Genomic DNA, 19512 nt, shown 5'->3' on the forward strand with positions numbered 1-19512 from the left:
TGATTCGTGGGGATCTCCCTGGAGATCCTGACTTAGTGAGGTAGGGTGGGACCCAGCACTCTGTATTTTTAGAGACAAAACAACCTGCCCATTTTACATACGGGCCCCCTTGGGCCCACAGAGGGGAGCGAGCTGCCAAGGTTATGCCACAAGTCAGTGGCTGTGCTCTCACGCACCGGCCAGAGCCTAGCTCTCCTGCAGCCACCAGTGTGACTCTTCCCCCTGGGCAGTGGGCCAGCTCCCCACAAGGACTCCGTGGGGGGCGGGAGGGGAAGTCCTACAGCATCCTCCCACCAGATGGCCAGCCCGAGGATGGAATATCCCATGTGCCGCACCATGTTTCTATAGCATAGGCAGAAGAACAAGACAGAGCAAGGAAAATTGCAAGAAGCAATTTGCCCCAAATGCCAGGCTCCAAATAAATCATTAAAGACAATCCTAAGAGTGAAGAATTGGCTCTGGCTCTTTTCCTAGAAACAGCTGGTTCTTCAGACCTCCTCCTCCATCCCTCACTCAGTGAGTCCAGCTGGTCAGGACAGTGGCCAGGCCCCCACCTGGGTTATCTGCTTCCGAGTCTGCCCATCTTGCTGTGAGGGATGCAGCCAGCCCCAGAGGCACAAAGGTGGCGGGGACAGGAAGGGGCCTGGAGCCGCCGCAGGACATCTTTTGCTCTTTGTCCTTAACCTTCCCACCGCCAACTACCCCCACATGCCCCACGAAGAGCAGGGGCCTCGCAAGTGCTGTCCCTTCCCCCCACCCCCGCCCCGGACCTCAGTTTTCCTCATCTCTGTAGTGGGGAGGTTGGATTTAGGCAGTGGTTTCCACATTGTGTTCCCCAGAGTCCTAGGATCCCACAAAAGGACCTTAGGAACCAAGGGGGGTTCAGACCCCAAGCCCCCTGTGCCAACTCTACCAAAGCAGATGAAATCTTACCTGTTTTATGAGTGGGGTGCCCGGCCACTTCTTGGCTATGTGACCTCCGGCAAGTGGCTTAACCACTCTGACCCTCAGTGTCCTCATCTGTCAAATGGGATAGGAATACAACCTGCATCATAGGCTATTGTGCATTAACGTGGTCTGTCAAATGGTTAACATTACATAAACTTTATCTAAAACAAGGGGAGCTGGAGGACCACAGAAGTTTGGAGAAGTCACCCTCGTGGCTCTGGCTGCTAATGGAAGGATGTGGGTTTCCGATCCTTCCCATGTAAGGAGATGAGACTCATAGACTCACGTTATCTTTCCTTTCTGTTTCTTTCCTCTAAGATGAAGCGTGCTGGAACCACCGGGTCAGCCCGAGGCATGGCCCTTTATGAGGAGGAGGTGAGCACTCAGTGGGTATTGAAGCCGCAGTCAGGATCTGCCAATTCTCTTTTCTCTCCCTCCCAGCCCCTTCCTTATTCTTTCCCCCAAAACCACTTGCCCGTCGGTGTACCACGAGAGAAGTACCCCTTCCCATTAGAACATGAGACCAAATGGATGCTCCTCCCGTCTGGAGCCCCCAAGGCCAAGAAAGCCCACCCTCTCACACCCGGGGCACACCCTTGAGTTCCCCTGCCTTGTTGGCAGAAGCTCTGCTGAAAAATTCTGCAGGACTAAAGCAATGCCACTCTCCCTCCGTGGGGACCTAGGACAGGCTGGCTGGGGCTGGGGTTGGGCTACATATCTGTGCCCTCTGCCCAGGTCCCTCATGGGACCCCAGGGACTACAGTGGTGAGAAAACTGTTTTACTCAGGCAAATCTGAGTTCAGAGTCAGACTGGAACCAGGGTCCAGCCCCACCTCCAATCACTCAGGGCTCTGTCCTTGTCTAAGTCAGAGTAAAGCCCCAGGCCCCCAGGTGCCTTCACTGCCAGCCCGACTTTCTGGTCTCTGGAGTCTGGGGAGCATCTGCTGTCCATGGTGCTGACCGTGCTGGGGCGGGCCAGCGCCTCCTACTTTCCACAGGCTCCTCCCTCCTGCCAGTCATCCGTCCCGTTGCCTGGCCCCCTCCCCTTCCTAGACCCATATGCCGTCTTCTTCTACAGCAGGTGGAACGAATTGGTGACATAGAGGAACGCGGCAAGATCCTGGTGTCCCTCATGTACAGCACACAGCAGGGAGGCCTCATCGTGGGCATCATACGCTGCGTGCACCTGGCCGCCATGGATGCCAATGGCTACTCAGATCCATTTGTCAAGCTGTGAGTCATTGGGACTGTGGATGGACCCCAGACGGGGTCCTAGATCGTTGCAAAGGGAGAACCTAGAGAATTTCCCCAAGATCATTGAACGTTGAGGCTCAGAGAAGGGAATGAGCGTGCCCAGGGTCACACAATGAGGTGATGTCCAGAACTGGCTAGAGTGTGAGTCTGGGGCCTCAGACAGTCAGACCGCTGTGTCGCTCGCCCGTATGAGGAGTTTTGTGACTCTGTCCTCTCCAGTGGGAGAGAGGCAGTCGGCAAGTTGCAGTAACCCCATTTGGAGCCCCCTGGAATCAGCACCACATCCCTCCAGCAGTCCAGAGCCTCACCACTGAAGAAGCAATTCCAGCATTTCCCAGTCTGGAAATGCTCTCAGGCCTTAGACTTTGGTTATTCCAGTAATCGCCACCATGGGGAGTAAGAGAGACGTGTTATCTGTGTTAGTCCAGGTCCTCTGGAATGATGCCAAGATGGGATTCAACAGACAAAGGTTCACTAGGAGAAATGCCTGAGTGAGGGAAAGCAGGGAGGGAGTGGGAGAGGCCACCGTGTGTGCGAGAGCGGAGAGGGGAGGTGGGAGCCAGTGGAAGCATACTAGATGCAAGTTCGGCGAGACCGTCCGAGTCCTCAAGGCCCAAATCAGCCGCCAGACGAGTCCCATGTCTCCTAGGAGGGGGCCCTGCCACCTTCAGTCATCAGCTGGGAGCAGGGTCTTGGCACGAACGTGGCTGGATTTCCAAGTGCAGCAGCTGGGGCCTAGGTCAGTTATGCTGTGGCTGGAGGTCCACCCGGCACGTTCTCGTGGCCACCACTGAATCAGACGTGGGGCTCCTCTCCCATCTCTGCCAGCTGCTAGCTGTGTAACTATAAGCAAGTTGTGTTTCTGTCGATATGGTGGAAAGCCTGGGCTCCGGGTCCAGACTGCCTGGGTTTGAATCTGAGAGCCGGTAGTCTTCAGTGTTCTCCAGCTGTGTGACCTTTGGCTAGTGCCTTCACATCTCTGGCCCTCGATGTCCTCATCTGTAAAACGGGAAGAGTAATATTGGCCATGAGGTTCTCTCCTCCAAGGAGCAGACACCAAGACTGCGTGAGATGTGCAGGAGATTTATTGGGGAACATGCCTGTGAAGGAGATTTGAGAGGGAGTGAGAGGAGGGTCAGAGGAGAACAGGTGGGGAGGAGGGGGGACGGTTGGGCAGGGAAAGTCGAAGATTGAAGGGCAGTTCTGAGGAAGTTTTGACGCAGGCTGTGGGGAATCCTGGAGTGCAAAGTCACTCGGAGGGGCCCTGCACCTCCCAGAAATCGGGCTGCCTCCTGTCCCTGCCGGCCCAGGTACGGGAGCTGCCCAGGGCAAGCGCAGCCACAGTGGGAACATCGGGGTGAAATCAGAGTCCAGCAGCTTGTCAGCCAGTTTTGCCCCCTGCGGTTGGAGATCTGAGAGGTGTGTTTTCGTGGGGTCCGGTACGTAGTAAGTGCTCCATAAATATGTGCCATTATGGTTATAAATCACCACCACCACTAGTCCTACTCACGGCAAAGGGTGCTCATTGTTCCCTCCAGCCTGGGAGACGCTCCCTCCCACTGACTACCTTTCATAATCGAAAGCAATGCTTCCCTTCGGGTCATGGCTAAAACTCAGTGTGGATTTTGCTTCAGATTTTCTTCGAATGAGGAGTTAGTGAACAAAAGAACCCACGTGTCAGGGGTGAGTTTGATTTCTGGGAGTCATTGGCTTTTATTTTCTCATACGGTCCAATAGAGAAAATTGGCTCATGGACTACTGTCCTGCCCTCCATTACATCCCAGGCACATGCAAATTGTTTTTCTTAAATAATTCTCCCTACCACCCCTTCTCTCGTCTGCCCAATCTCTGCAGAAGAAGGAGCGTTGCTGAGGTCACCAGGGAAACAGCTGCCCTGGTGGCCATTGTGGGAAAGCTAAAAGGAGGCCATTAATCGGTTTAAGACCAAATAAAGATTTTCAAAATCAGAATTGATTTTATCTCTTTAAATTTTTTTTTAATGTTTCTTTTTGAGAGAGAGAGTGTGTATGAGTGGGGGAGGGACAGAGAGAGAGAGAGATACAGAATCTGAAACAGGCTCCAGGCTCTGAGCTGTCAGCACAGAGCCCGACGCGGGGCTCAAACTCATGAACTTTGAGATCATGACCTGAGCCGAAGTTGGACGCTCAACCGACTGAGCCCCCCAGGCGCCCCAATCTTATCTTTATCGTCGCTCAGCACCTCATACTTTCAGTACCAACTTTGTGTCTCTTCTTGAAAAGTATCCTCAGGGCGCCTGGGTGGCTCAGTCGGTCCTGTTTCAGATTCTGTGTCTCTCTCTCTCTCTCTCTCTCTCTCTCTCTCTCTCTCTCTCTCTCCCTGCCCCTCCCCCACTTGTGCTGTATGTCTCTCTCCCTCAAAAATAAATAAACATTACAAAGTAAAATTCACAGATGAATAAAATTATCCTCACGGGCTGTGGGAGGTACAGGCTTCCAGTCATGGAATGGATGAGTCACAGGGATCATAGGTACAGCGTATGGAATAGAGTCGATGGTGTTGCAGTCGTGTCGTATGGTGACGGGTTTGGTGAGCACGGTAGAAGCATAGACTTGTCCAGTCACTGTGTTGTGCCCCTGAAACTAATGGGACATTATACGTCAGCTATACTTCAATAGAAATAAAGAAATAAAATAGATTGTCCTCCAAAACCCTTCTGTAAGTAAGAAAAAAAAAAAAAAGTTTGCCCTCTTTAGAGACTGGGCACCTGGGGTATGCCAGAGCTACAGTCAGGTTCAAAGTTGCACAGCGAGTGATAGCTTTAATCCGAATCCAGATATCCCCACTCCTAAGAGTTGTTGGCCTATTTTATTTATTTGCCCAGAAGAAATTAGTTGAGCACCGACTATGTGCCAGGCATTGTGCCTACACTGGGGAAGAGCCTTCTAGGCAGAGGTAATGGTATGTGCAAAGGCCCCGCGGTGGAAAGGACAGTGAATGGGGAGTGGGGTGAAGAGCATGGTGCAAGACCAGGCTGGGCTGGGGCACGGACCCAATCATACAGCGCCTTAAAGGCCACATCAAGGATTTTGAACTTTACCCTGAGGTCGAAGGGGGGGCCACCGACCAGTTTTGAGCAGGATTTACTATAATCAGATTGGCTTCTTCTCCTTTCTGTCTACACAGTCACCGTCTCCCCAGGACTTGGAGGCAGTCTAAGGGGTAATAGTGAGACTCCAGTCACCACCATCTAGGCTTTCAATCCGATCCCTTGGGAGAAAATACTGGCTGGGAGCATGGACTCCATAGGCAACAGCTGGGTCAAGTCCCCAGCTGTGTGACCGGAGGCACGTGTCTCAACTCTGGATGCTCAATTTCCTTGTGTGTAAAACAGGTGGCCGTAACTCCACCGTCTAGGGTTTGTTGAGAATTAAATGTACCTACGGTCCTCAGCACAGTCCCCGGTAGATGCTCCAGTGCACGTTGGCCATCGTTAATGTTGATTCACTTTCTGATTTGTTCATTTACTCTCCTGACGCCGGACGGCACCTTTGGGGTCATCAAGAGTCTGCTCTTACTCGTTTAACGTCATCCACAATAGCATTTCTGTCTCCTCTCAGCTGGCTGAAACCGGACATGGGAAAGAAAGCCAAACACAAGACTCAAATAAAGAAGAAAACCTTGAATCCTGAATTTAATGAGGTGAGGCTGCCCCATTTTTGTCATGCTCTGAGAGATTTCCTAGATGCGAGAGAGGAACACGCTCCCTACTAGGACGTTGTAAAGCACGTCAAGAAAAGTTTTTCTCACAGATCGACTTGAATTAGCTAAAGGATAGGTAATGAGTTCCTGGTCACCAGAGGGAATCAAGCCTAAGACAAAAGCCTATGGATTAGGAATGCCATAGGAAGAAGCTGCATTCGGAGAGAGATTGAAAGGAAATCATCTCCAATGTCTTTACCAATTCTAATAGTTTGTGGTACTGAAATTTGAGGAAATAAATGGGGGTAGTGATGCCCTTTACCATCCACCCAGTTGGCGCTCCCTTCTCTCTTCTCCCTCACCCACCATGTCCATCCTGGGCATCAAGTCCCCGCAAGGCCACTGTCTACATACCCTCTGAACGCGCTCCTTCCTGTTGTCTCAGTGTTACTTGTCTGGCATTTTCTGTCTGGACTGTTGCATTAGACTCTTGCCTCACTCCCTTGTGTTTGGCCCATCCTCCACCTAAACATGAGCTTTCTAAAGAATGGATCCGGATTTGTCATCCCTGTTGCTTCACCCAGCAGTGGCCTCCCCACTTCTTAGGGTGACAGTCAAGCCCTTTCGAACTCACGTCCCACCCCTGCCCTATCTTGACTCCCCTTCTCAGGTCACAGTAACCTCACACGGGTCCTTGGTACGTCTCATAGCCTTCGCCCTCGCTGCTCCCTTTTTCTGGCCTTCCATCTCTCTCTTTTCCTTTCTGGCAAACTCCTTCTCATCCCTCAGGAGTTGGGGTGTTAACCCTGCAGGTACGCTCTCCTCTGTGTTTCCAGGCTTTACATGCCCCCGCGTCTTACCCTGTCCCTCTGCATCATTTGTTGACAGTTTTGTTAGATGGTAGGCGTCCGGAAATATACGTTGAATATAATGATCTGATGTTGGGTCAGAGCCCGCGAGTATGGATTTTCACCAAATGTCGGAAGGTAGGGAAAGAAAGCTACAGTACAGGTGTTTTGTGTTGTTTTGTTTTTAAAAACGCACGTGCCTGTATGGGCGTGCGTGGAGAATGTTCTGTGTAAACAGAGCTCAGAGCATCCCTGGCCATTAGTTCAGCCCACCCCGTTCCCAGGCCCCTCTTTCAGCTGGACCCCAACTCAGACTCAGGAATTTTGAGTCAGGAACCAACTGGCAACTGTTGCCGACCTGCCCTACCCTCTCCTGGAGTCTGAACAAGTCACTGAAGGAGAAATCCAGGCAGCCAATAAGCCTCATTAACAATAGAGAAAGTATGAAACAAGGCCAGACACCATACTCGTCACAAACTGGCAAAAAATACCGTAAAATGTTGATACGGGTGTTGGTGAGCCTGTGGGGAAAGGTACACGCCATGCGCACGAGAACAAACCAGTCTGACTTCCTAAGGGATGTTTGTCAAACTACTCCAAAAGCCTTACAGTTTTTAAGTTTAAATTCCATTTATTCGGGGAACAGGTAATATAGTCACATATTTGAAAATTCCTAAAGGACCCAAGGTATCCGGTCAAAATCCTCCTCCTTTCCCAGCCTCTATCAACTACTTGTCTTCTTCCAGAGTAACTGTATATTATCCGTTTCCAGAATTTATAAGTATACAAAACAAATACGTATGTGGCTTTCTTTCTTTTTTTTCTTTAATTTTTTTTTAACGTTTATTTATTTTTGAGACAGAGAGAGAGACAGAGCACGAACGGGGGAGGGTCAGAGAGAGAGGGAGACACAGAATCTGAAACAGGCTCCAGGCTCTGAGCTGTCAGCACACAGCCCGACGCGGGGCTCGAACTCACGGACCGCGAGATCATGACCTGAGCCAAAGTCGGCCGCCCAACCGACTGAGCCACCCAGGTGCCCCTGTGGCTTGCTTTCCTATTGATCACAGATGACATCACAGAATACGCCCACTGCTCTCTATCTTAAAATTTTACAAACCCGGAAAGACATTTCTCGGAATTTATCCTAAGTAAGCTGTCATAGATGTACGCAATGACTTAGTTGCTGTTTGCCTTTTCTCATATCATTAACGGCGTGGAAAGTTGGAAACAACCTAAATACTCAACTGTTGGGCATTAGGTTAAGGAACAGCCACACAACCATTAAATGAAGCCATTAAAATGGTGATGCAGAAAAAGATTTGCTAACATGCTAAGCTGTTTTTTTTCTTTTAATTTTTTTTTAATGTTTATTTATTTTTGAGACAGAGAGAGACACAGCATGAGCAGGGAAGGGGCAGAGAGAGAGGGAGACACAGAATGTGAAGCAGGCTCCAGGCTCTGAGCTGTCAGCACAGAGCCCGACACGGGGCTCAAACTCACAAACTGTGAGATCATGACCTGAGCCGAAGTCGGACGCTTAACCAACTGAGCCACCCAGGCGCCCCGCTAAGCTGGTTTTTATCATATGTTACAAAATGGGAAAAGAAGGCCATAGTGCAGTATATTTATTTTATATTTCATAGAATATTCAAATGTTTCATATAATATAATACTCAAATGAATATTCATATTAGTTTTAAAAACATACTTTAATGTGGTCACACACGGGGAATGTTGACAGTGGCTATTCTTGGGTGGTTAGACGGCAAGTTTTGGTATTTAGGTTTTATTTTATTTTAGCTTCCTTGTTTGTTTTAATGGTGAATGTGAATGAATTTTATAGTTAGGCAGAAACGCTATATAAAAGTCAGATTATCTGGAAACCTAAGCACCTGTCCCTCACATTAGCCTCAGGGCCCTCGACTATCCTTAATCTCTAAATGATGGAGTGAAAGGAAAACCCACTTCAGAAGCTACCAGAATGGAAGGACTGATTTCACGGGCCATCTGCCTTCAAGTAAACTTGGCCAGGAGCAACTCTCTTAGAAAAGCCCCATCAGCCTTCCTGTTTCAGAGAGTCATTGAAAGTTACAGAGAGTTACAGGGCTTGAGGGACTTTGTTATACAGAGTATTTGTTGAAAGGGGATTGTCAGGCCTGGGGTAAAGGCTCGAGCAGGAGAGCCCCCTTGCTCCCAGATGCCCAGTTCTAGGGCCTCCCGTTGGTCCACGGACCCTTAGGGCTCAGCCTCTTAGCTTCTGATTCTAAGGGCTCAGGACCCTCTCACTCACCTGTCTTCCCTCTGCTGCAACCAGGAGTTCTTCTATGACATCAAACATAGTGACCTGGCAAAGAAGTCCCTGGACATCTCGGTCTGGGACTACGACATCGGAAAATCCAACGATTACATCGGTGAGTGCTCCCAGCTCCCAGAGAAAAGCCCATCCTCCGGGGAGAGAAGAGCCTTACCCAGGCTTCTCTTGGGGAGGGGTGTGGCGGGGGGGGGGGGGGGCAGGTGGGGGGGTCAGGGCATTCTTTGTCTTTTGTGGCTACATTGCCCAAACACCAAGTCAGGACCCATGGTACTGGTTTGGGTCCAACGTGGGGATGCTTTCACAGGAAAGGGCTTCCAGAGCTGGGCGATTGGGTCACGATTGGTTATGTGCTGCACAAATCATGTTTAGTGCATACTCGAATCACAGAGGAGAGTGGGGTCTGTGGCCTCAGAAAACAGGGCGCAAAGGAAGTCTCCTTACTCTGTTTGCAAGTCGTGGAGGAAGGTTCTAATTTTCCCAGCATCCCTTCAAATGATGAGGAAGAACAGCCGCTAAACATGGGGCAAGGGAGGGAGCCCCGGGCAAAGGCCGCAGCATAGGCAACCGTGTGGAGTACCCAGAAGGAGTGGGGAGAAGTTTCGCCGAGCGGGGTGGTCACTCACAGAAGGTCTTTAAAGATGAGGCCGCGAAGCTATGACCTGATGCTACAATAGGGAGCCATGGCAGGATCCTGAGGAGCTGGGGCACAGGCAGAGAAGGCCAGCAGTAACCACAGCGTCATTACGACAGCCCCCCACAGTGAAGGATCCCAGGTTGCTGGAGGGGTCACTTCTTGGTGGCAGTTTTTCCCCAGCTAGACACTTGGGTCCAGAGTGAGAGTCCCACGCATCTCTCCGCTCTGACTGCCTGCTCCTGTCTCCCTATCTCGTCCTCCAGGAGGCTGCCAGCTGGGGATCTCAGCCAAGGGAGAGCGCTTAAAACACTGGTACGAGTGTCTGAAAAACAAGGACAAGAAGATTGAGCGTTGGCACCAGCTACAGAATGAGAACCACGTGTCGAGCGATTAGGATCCCCCCCGCCAGGTCCCCAGCTCCACGCCCCACCCCCATGCCAGCTCACCCACCCGCCTACCCCAGCTGCCCTTTGCACTCCGGTCCCTCTTCTCTCCGCCTCCTCCGCCCCTCCCCTCCCTGCACCTGCCTTTGAGGTGCCCCCCCCCCCCACCTTGGGCACCACTGCCAAAGACCTTCTCCTCCCTCCCTCTGCGATGTTGTGGCGCGGGCCCTGAGTGCAGCCCCTCTCTGATCCCTCTAGGATGGGGCAGCAGGGAGAGGGAAGGGGCGATTTTGACAAGGAGGTTGGAATGTAATGACCTCTCTGGGTAAACGGCAAAGGTTCCTCATCATTTAGAACTGTTTTTAGACCCTCCTAGCCTCGAACACACACACACACACACACACACACACACACACACACACACAACTTGCGTGTCGTGTCTGCGCATATCCTCAGTTGTCAGCAGACCCGGACAAGGCTGTGAGGACCAGCACCGGGGCAGAAACAGAGCATCCGGGCCAGGCTGCCCCTCCACAGCATTACCCGCCCCCGCCAATGGCCAGGAAAACAGACCACCGGGTTTAAACTCCCCGGGGCCTAGGAACACACCCTCCTGGCTCCAGATGCGTCAAGAAATGCACGCACGGAACACACAACGGGATCCCGTAGCCTCCTCTTTCAGGATGCCCCCCACTTGCTTCCTAGCAAAACCCAACACCCTTTCTCTAGCGCCCCCACCCTGTCCCTCCACCTCCCTTCCCCTCTCCCGGGCCCTGCACCCCACCAAACTCTCTCACCTCCTCACACTCCTCTCTCTCTCCGTCCATCTCTCTCCCCTCCTCCTTTCTCTCTCCCCAAGGGGGGTAAAATAGCAACGGCAAAACAGAGACCTTAACCCAGCCTCGCCCCTCACCAGCTTGACCCAAACTGGCGCAGCCCGGAAGTCCCCGTTGGGCCGTGCTTCTCAAAACTTCCACTCCTGCCGGCAGGGCTGGGTGTCCTCGGGCTGGGCCGGCTGCTGGCGATGTCCCGGGTGCCTGGCGACGTCCCGGGAGCTGTGTAGACATCCTGTAGAGGGCTTCCTCAGCCCCTGGGCTCCCCAAGCAGGTGCCAAAGGCATTTAGAAACCAGAGCTCTGGGGGCAGGGGGCCTCTCCAAAGCCCCCAGCCTTCCTCCCCCCTCTGCCGTCAGTTAAAGGAACACACGACTGCGTCCTTAGCGCTCGCTGACTCTCTGCATCTCTGGGATCCTGTCTCTCACTCAGAATCACCTTGAATCTCTCAGTCTGTGTCTCTGTCTCAGTCTCTGTGTCTCTTGCACTTTCTTCACCAAGTTTGTCAGGGGAAGAAAACACCATCATGAATGGAAAGCTTTCGAGAGTGACAGATCCTGATGCCAAAGGCCATTGTCCCATCATGAATCGGTCGGTCTACCCCCCCCCCAAAAAAATAATAATAATAATGGAAAGGAGGAAAAAAGCAATGAGAATGAACGCTATAAATTTGAGGCTGGGGTCAGGCAGTCTTCACTGCCCCACGAGAAAGGCTTGTGTTTTTCCCCCCAGTTTCCATTGTCTACCCCTGTGAAAATCACCTCCTTCTAACAGCCCACCATCACCTATAGACATCACCAGATGGACCCTAACGCTCTGCCTTTCTCCAGACACGCCTTTGAACCTCTCCATTCAATGCCTCCACCCCCAGCTCCCTGCACAAACTCATCGGAAGACTCTGGTTTCTCGCCTCGAATAACCGTTTTCTAAACATCGAGATGGCTCTTCCCCTTCCCCAAGATGGCCAACGGCTTCCTCGCTGGCATCTTGCCCCCTGACCCTGTCTCTCTGTCAGTCCCCGGGGCACCCACTCTCAGCCCACCTTCCCACGGTTGCCCTTAGGAGAAAGCATGCTGGCTGTGTTGCTCAAGCCCGACGCTGGTGTGGGCGCTGGAATCGGCATGCAGCGAGCTCACGGTGTCCCCGGTCTGGGTGCACGCTGTCCCCGACAAATGTAACCACCTCCCTGCCTAGAATCCACACACGCCCTCCAGTGCATGCAGAACCTCCCACTGCCTTTCTTAGTGACGATGTAGCCAAAAAATAAAGTAGGAATATCCAGGAAAGCTGGTTGGCCTGGGGTTTTCCTTTCTGGCTTCTGGAAGTGCTTCCTCTCCGTCAGGACCCATGATGCTATTGGGAGAGTCAGTATTTAGTGAGTATCTGCTACGTTCCAGCCCTTGGGGACACAGCAGTGGACGAGGCAGGTGTGGTTTCTGGCCATGATGGCTGAATGCTGTTCCCTGGTACCCAAACCCTCCTCTTCTCTCCTCTAGCCCAACCTTGGGAAAATTCCAAGGTGACGTGGAATCAGATCATGCCCAAAGAGACGACAGAGTTGAGCCAGGGCCTAGTCCAATCAACTCACTTATCTCACAGAGGAATTACCCAAAGCCTGGGAAAGGGAATAACACACCCAACGGCTCACGACAGCAGCGCCAGGAAAGAAGCTGTTTCATGGGACTCCCGGCACAGTGTCCTTAACACACTGGCTAATACTATCACCGATCATCAAACGCCTCCTTTGTGTTCTAGAACCTTCCATCCTACAAGGAGCCTTCACAGATAGCCTTCGGTGGTCCTAAAAGTGAGCTGAGGAGGTAACTAACTTCCCAGAAGGATGATTAATCTCCCTATGATCTATCCCGAAAGGGTTGAAGCAATTTATCGGGAATGTTGGTTACTTCCCAGAAGGAGTCATCCACTTCCATCCAGGCCATGTTAGAAGTTTTTTCTTCCCCCCCAAAAGGGGGGTTCTCAATCCTGGGGAAGAAGTAGGCATGTTAGAATCACCCGGGGATATTTTCTTTCCAAACTACCCATGCTCTCCCTGCCACCCCACCCCCAGACTCTCCTGTGCACTGGGGACAAGGTGTACATTCGAACATACTTCCTGTTTGACGCCTTATCGCCTTCCGCTTCCCACGCCCATGGTGACTTTGCAAACCGCTGCCCTAAAGTCCATCTGTTTTTCCTACAAATCAGCCAGCTGCCACCAGGTGGAAAGAGGTACCAGTTAAGGCCACGTCGCACCCCCAAAAGTGGCAGGGGGCACTGTTGCCCTGTGCTCAATGCAGACATTACTAACCTTGCCCCGTGCTCATGGCAAACATTGCTAATCAATATGGCGTCTTTCTCGCAGAGCCTGCTAGCAGCCTCTGAACCCATCTTAACACAGCATTCTACGCTGTGGGTTTGAAATAGATCCAATCCAACTGGTAAGCAAGGTGTCACGCAGAGGGAAGCCCATCCCCTTCATGGTTACATTTGCCTCAGGCAAACGGTCGACCTGTTAATACAGAAGGGGAGGAAGTGGCAATGAATTGCTGAGCAGGTTAAGAGAGGGTTGTTAAGATAGATAGCTCATTGGCCTTTATAGGCTACATCTCCAACAAAACCAGAATACAAACTCTTCTCAAGCTCCCACGGGCCATTCACCAAGGTATGCCGATTCTGAGGCCATAAAACACACCTTAGCAAATTCCAAAGAATACACATCATCCAGAGTATACTCTCTACCACGGTGGCGTTAAATGAGAAATCAATCAAAGAAAGATAGCTGGAAAATTCCAAAGTATCTGGAGATGTAATAACACACTTCTAACCAACGCACGGGTCAAAGAAGTCTCAAAAGAAACTTGAAAATATTCCGTGCTGAACGAAAAGGAGAACAACAACCAACGAAAACGTGCAGGATGCAGCAGAAGCGGTGCTCAGAAAGAAGTGGTTAGCATTGAACGTATAAATCAGAAAACAAGAAAGATCTAGACAGCGAGGAAAGAGGAGGTGTGGCAAGGACATTTTCGAGACACTGTTCCGCATGATTGCATAATGGTGGACGCATGACATTATGCAGAATGCACACACAGTGAACCCTAATGTGAACTGTGGACTTGAGTTAATAACACACCAATACCAGTTCGTCTCCTGTGACAAATGTACCGAACCAGTATTAGTAATGGGAAAGTATGGGTGGGGGGGGGGGGGTGGTTACCAGACACAGAACCGGTTCCGAACTCAGGTTTGCCTCCTCATCATTCGAAAACCAATATTCAAGTGACGAATCATGGTGGGAAAGGAAGGGTTGTTTTATTCAGGGAGCCGGCAACCTGGGAAGGTGGTGAACTAATGTCTCAAAGACCATCTTCCGTGTCCAGGAGGAGCTGGCGGGCGTTCAAGGGGAAGGCAAGGGAAAGGGGGGGAGAAGGAGAAGCCGGTGCCCAGGCGGTTAGTCGAAGATCGACATGACCTTGACCAGGCTTGCTGGCATCCGTGGTCAGTTCTTATCTTCTGGGAAAGTTTTGTCCTTGTCTCCTGAGACCGGCGCTCTGCAAATCCCAAGAGAAGTAGGTAAGTTCTGCTATAGACCAAGGGACTTAGGTCAGCAAGCAAGGGATGCAGAAGCTTGAAGCAAATTAATGCTTAAGACCGTTTGGAGTGTGGTCATAGTGTCTCCACTGCCTACCATTAGTCCTATTTCTACGGAACACGGGCAGAGGGGCCCAACTTCTGTAACCGCTTCAAGCTGAATTATAGCAGGGCTTTGGAATGGAAGGAATTGACATAACGCAGGACATAACCCCCTTGTTCTAATGGAGGAGGTAGCGAAGGTAGTCCCTTGTCCGAGAATTTGGCTATTCTTCTGCCGAGTTTAGCTCTGCATGACATCATTAATCTTATCCCCAACTATGTCCCAAGGAACAGTAACGGTGTAGTCAAGCCCAACTTTATAATGTCCTCTAAAATTGATCTGATCCTGGGGGGATCCTAGAGAATAGATCAGTCAACCAGTCCCAGCCACCTTGGAAATGGGGTTGGGGGTGGTCAAGGGCTTCTCATAGCCAAGTGGCTTGCTGATTTTATCGCTATGGATGTTTACTTCCCAGGAGGATATAATACAGGTACAGCAAGCAGTGTTAGCCATCATATAGACTCTGCCTTGTTCAGTAGGCACTCAGGGAACGGATGAGGCATTTCTGTGGAAATGTAAGAAAAACACAGGCTAATGGTTAGAGCAAATTACAAACCCAGTGTCTGAATCCCGAGCACTGCCAGTGAGAAGATTTCCAGATGTCAGGCTCCAAGCATCCTCAGAGCGAGTGGGGGCAGGCATCGACGATCTGATGCATTTTTCTGGTTTGTAGTTCAGATGTCCCTGGTGATCCTTTTGAGTGGTCCATAGAGCGACAGGCACGAAAACTGTCGTCACAGTTTCTCTGAAGTTTATGTCAAGCTTCAGCTTTCAGGAAAATGGGCAATGACTCCGAGACGAGAGAATGGGAGTAGGTTGGAGAGACATTGCCAGAGATTCGAGGAAACCAAAAGAATTCAGGATGCAGCCCGGTTTTATAGGCAAACAACAAACACTCAAAGATGATCAGCCAGAACCAGAATCTAACATCCCCGGTGTTATTGAAACATAATCTTTTACTAATATTTTGCTAATACGTTTGTAAAATAAGTCCAGTTTTAACACACTTGGTTTAATTATCTACATAAGCACAGCAAGAATAGTGATTGACTCTAGGGGGTTGTTTTTTTTTTTTTTCTTTTAATCTGCTCTGCTGAACTTTTTATAAAGAATTTCAGATTGAGCCTTTAACAACGTTAAGGCCAAGAGCCGAGCCAAATATTTGCCGTCCAATTCACCTGTAACACTGGTAGATTTAGGTGAATTCCTCTCTCCGTGAGGTCCTCCAAAATTTCCTGAGGTTCCTGTATCCACGAGGAAGTGACATCCTTTACGCACCTGGTAAGGCTGTTGACAACTCTGGAAGCAAGGTATGAGGCTAACACTTCCAAGGGGCTCCATTGGCCCCAAGTGGACCTTTGTTCCTTAAAACTGTCTGGCCATATCTGAGTCTGTGCACATCTCTCTCAAATAGGACATTCCGGTCAAAGCCTCATGCTTGTCATGGAAGAAAGAACGCTCGTTGAGAGTTTCCGACTTCGGGAAGGTTCAGGCAGGGAGAAAAGATAAATGTTTCCATTTCTTTACAAAAGAATATTTTGTCAAATTTCTGGAAGTCCTGGCTATCTTAGGAGAAAAGGTTTCCTTAAATCTGGAAGTGCAAATGAATAGGGGAAAAGGTCAACATCAGGCAGGGCGAGATCAGGGACCCCCCTGGGCGGCAGGCTGCAGGGTTTGGGGGAAGAAAAAAAAGGATAAACATATTCCGGACCCGCCTGGGCTAGATGCCATGAGTGGAGTCTCACAAACTTTCTGATGAGGTCCCAGTAAAAAGTCAGGGGCAGAAATCCTCAGTGGCTACCCCGTCGGGACCTCCCGCGCTCTTGAGAGCTTCACCCTTTCTCTCAAACTCCGTCGCTGTCGTGCTGGAGATTCATTCTTCCACTCCGTGAGACAAGGACCGGCGTCTCGCCCACCCTCCCGTGACACAAACATTAGAGAACCAGCAATGTTTCAAACAAGAATCGTAAGAAACTCTAGTCCTCTACCTCCATGCAGTCAGTCCCGTGTTGTTCATTCTTGTTCTGAGTGGAGCTTTTCTATTAGTTCTAGAAATGCTTAGTTTAGTTTTCTGACCTTAAGGATATCGGACGCCTGTATGTGTTAAAAGTTGTGTTCGTGAATTTCCTTGAAGCTGCAACATAGTTTGCAAGAGCGTCAGGACAATAACTGTAAATGGCAGAAGACTCAAAAAATGGCCCTGGTTATGTGGTAGGGTCCCCTCCCTAAGGAAAGGGGAAAATTAAAAACAAAACAAAACCAAGGTAACCTGGCTATACGTGAATGTGACAACATCCCTCATGACCTTGCAACGTCATGACCACTTAATCAGACTACGTGTTTCTGTGTTATCCTATATGGGAGACAAGGAAGCAGAAAATATACTTTAAAAACTACCCCACGTGGCATCCGGGGCTGAGGTCTCTGGGTACGAACCCAACCGAGCAGGGCCGGCAAGAATAAAGTTGCTTCCTGGAAAGAAAAGCCTCGGTGTCACAACTCCCTGTGCGAGAATCCTGCTACAGTTAAAAATCTGATGAGAGTTTACTCTGATGCAGTTGACAAGGAAATTTGGTTATTTTTGTGACACACAACACTTTCATAATTAGAACTTTAAGTGGTGACATCATGCCATGACATATTAAAATTTTAGGAATTTTGGGGTGCCTGGTTGGCTCAGTCGGATGAGCATCCGACTTCGGCTCAGGTCACGATCTCGCGGTCTGTGAGTTTGAGCCCCGCATCGGGCTCTGTGCTGACAGCTCAGAGCCTGGAGCCTGTTTCAGATTCTGTGTCTCCCTCTCTCTCTTCCCCTCCCCTACTCGTGCTTTGTCTCTCTCTGTCTCAAAAACAAAGAAACATTAAAAAAAATTTTTTTTTATTTTTAGGAATTTTATCTAATTTCTGAAACAGTCATGACTTTTGCCCATGTAATGTAACCAAAAAGGTTTACCAGTGTTTGTTTGACATTGCTTCCCATGTGCCTCACAAATCCAATGAACAATCCTAATTAGTTAAAAAGACTTTATTTAGAACTTGAATTTGGGGGAAATTTGTTACAAATATCAAAAGGTTTGAAAGCACGGGCCTAAGTAGGATTACAGACTACTATAAAACTTAATATTTAAATATTTATTTAACCAAGGCAGCAACGAGAGATTTGAAAGGCAAATAACAAGGGTATATAGTTGTGGGCAAAACTTAGCTCCTTTAATATTGATAAGATTCAGTTTTATTAAGTAATCAAGGGCTCAGTAGAAACAAATACAGAAACCTTGTTTTTCTGGGAAGGTTAAAAAAAAAGCTTTAGAGTTTCTCATCAAGGGCAGACCAACAATCCAAAAAAATCCTGTATTTTTAACAGAGAGAGAAAAAGCAAAATTTAATTTTAGACCAGTGTATTTTTAAAGCTAATTTTTTCCAGTCTTAGTGTGAGTGGGGGAGGGGCAGAGGGAGAGGGAGAGGGGGAGAATCCCAAGCAGGCTCCTCACTGTCAGCTCAGAGCTGGACATCAGGCTCCATCCCCTGAACCATGAGACCATGACCTGAGCCGAAGTCAGACGCTCAACCGACTGAGCCACCCAGGCGCCCCTGGACCCAAGTACCTTTAGTTCCCCTACAGTAAGAAGCTAAAAGCAGAAAAACAGACATTCAGTAATTGATGTTTCGGTCTTTTATCTTATCTGGAAAAGACTTAGATATCCAGTGAATTCAATCCAATTTATCATTTTTTTAAAAACTTTTTTTTAACGTTTATTTATTATCGAGAGACAGAGAGAGACAGAGCATGAGCAGGGGAGGGACAGAGAGAGGGGGAGACACAGAATCCGAAACAGGCTCCAGGCTCTGAGCTGTCAGCACAGAGCCCGACGCGGGGCTCAAACCCACAAACCGCGAGATCGATCATGACCTTAGCTGAAGTCGGTCACTCAACCGACTGAGCTCCCTGGGCACCCCAATCCAATTTACCATTTACCCTGGCAAAACTGTAAAGTTTTAGATAGATTTTGGAAGCTATTTAGAAGTTTATAGATAGGGGCCCCTGGCTGGCTCAGTAGATGGAACATGTGACTCTTGATCTCAGGGCTATGAGTTTGAGCCCCAAGTTGGGGGTAGAGATTACTTAAAAACAAAATCTCTTTTAAAAAATGTTTAGCTATAAACTCTTTTTTAAAACTTTGTTTATGGGGCGTCGGGGTGGCTCATTCGGTTAAGCGTCCTTGACTCTTGATTTCGGCTCAGGTTATGATCTCATGGTCTTGAGACCAAGCCCCTTGATGGGCTCTGTGCTGAGTGTGGAGCCTACCTGGGATTCTCTCTCTGCCCCTCCCCTGCTTGTGTTCTCTCTCTCTCTCTCTCTCTCTCTGCCCCTCCCCTGCTTGTGTTCTCTCTCTCTCTCTGCCCCTCCCCTGCTTGTGTTCTCTCTCTCTCCCTCTCTCTCTGCCCCTCCCTTGCTTATGTTCTCTCTCTCTCTCTCTGCCCCTCCCCTGCTTGTGTTCTCTCTGTCTCTCTCTCTCTCTGCCCCTCCCCTGCTTGTGTTCTCTCTGTCTCTCTCTCTCTCTCTCTGCCCCTCCCCTGCTTGTGTTCTCTCTCTCTCTCTCTCTCTGCCCCTCCCCTGCTTGTGTTCTCTCTCTCTCCCTCTCTCTCTGCCCCTCCCTTGCTTATGTTCTCTCTCTCTCTCTCTGCCCCTCCCCTGCTTGTGTTCTCTCTGTCTCTCTCTCTCTCTGCCCCTCCCCTGCTTGTGTTCTCTCTCCCTCTCTCTCTGCCCCTCCCTTGCTTATGTTCTCTCTCTCTCTCTCTGCCCCTCCCCTGCTTGTGTTCTCTCTCTCTCTCTCAAAATAAATAAGTAAACATTAAAAAAACCTTAATGTACTTGTTCTTAACAATTACCCGGGAGAACTTCCCGAGACAGACAAAACTCAAC

General features: G+C 49.8%; 1 protein-coding gene across 1 annotated transcript in view; it reads left to right on the forward strand.

Moving 5' to 3' along the window:
* The window catches only part of RPH3A (rabphilin 3A), a 280825-nt gene extending 268677 nt beyond the window's left edge, over positions 1 to 12148 (forward strand). Inside the window, exons 18-23 of the mRNA XM_042962164.1 lie at positions 1267 to 1323; positions 2027 to 2181; positions 5802 to 5883; positions 9049 to 9145; positions 9946 to 10091; positions 11728 to 12148. Coding sequence (XP_042818098.1) covers positions 1267 to 1323; positions 2027 to 2181; positions 5802 to 5883; positions 9049 to 9145; positions 9946 to 10076 — 522 coding nt within the window. The 3' untranslated portion in view covers positions 10077 to 10091; positions 11728 to 12148. The remainder of the gene's footprint in view (positions 1 to 1266; positions 1324 to 2026; positions 2182 to 5801; positions 5884 to 9048; positions 9146 to 9945; positions 10092 to 11727) is intronic.
* The last annotated feature ends 7364 nt before the right edge of the window (positions 12149 to 19512 follow it).

Source organism: Panthera tigris, chromosome D3, assembly GCF_018350195.1.
Source record: "Panthera tigris isolate Pti1 chromosome D3, P.tigris_Pti1_mat1.1, whole genome shotgun sequence".
Taxonomy (NCBI): domain Eukaryota; kingdom Metazoa; phylum Chordata; class Mammalia; order Carnivora; family Felidae; genus Panthera; species Panthera tigris.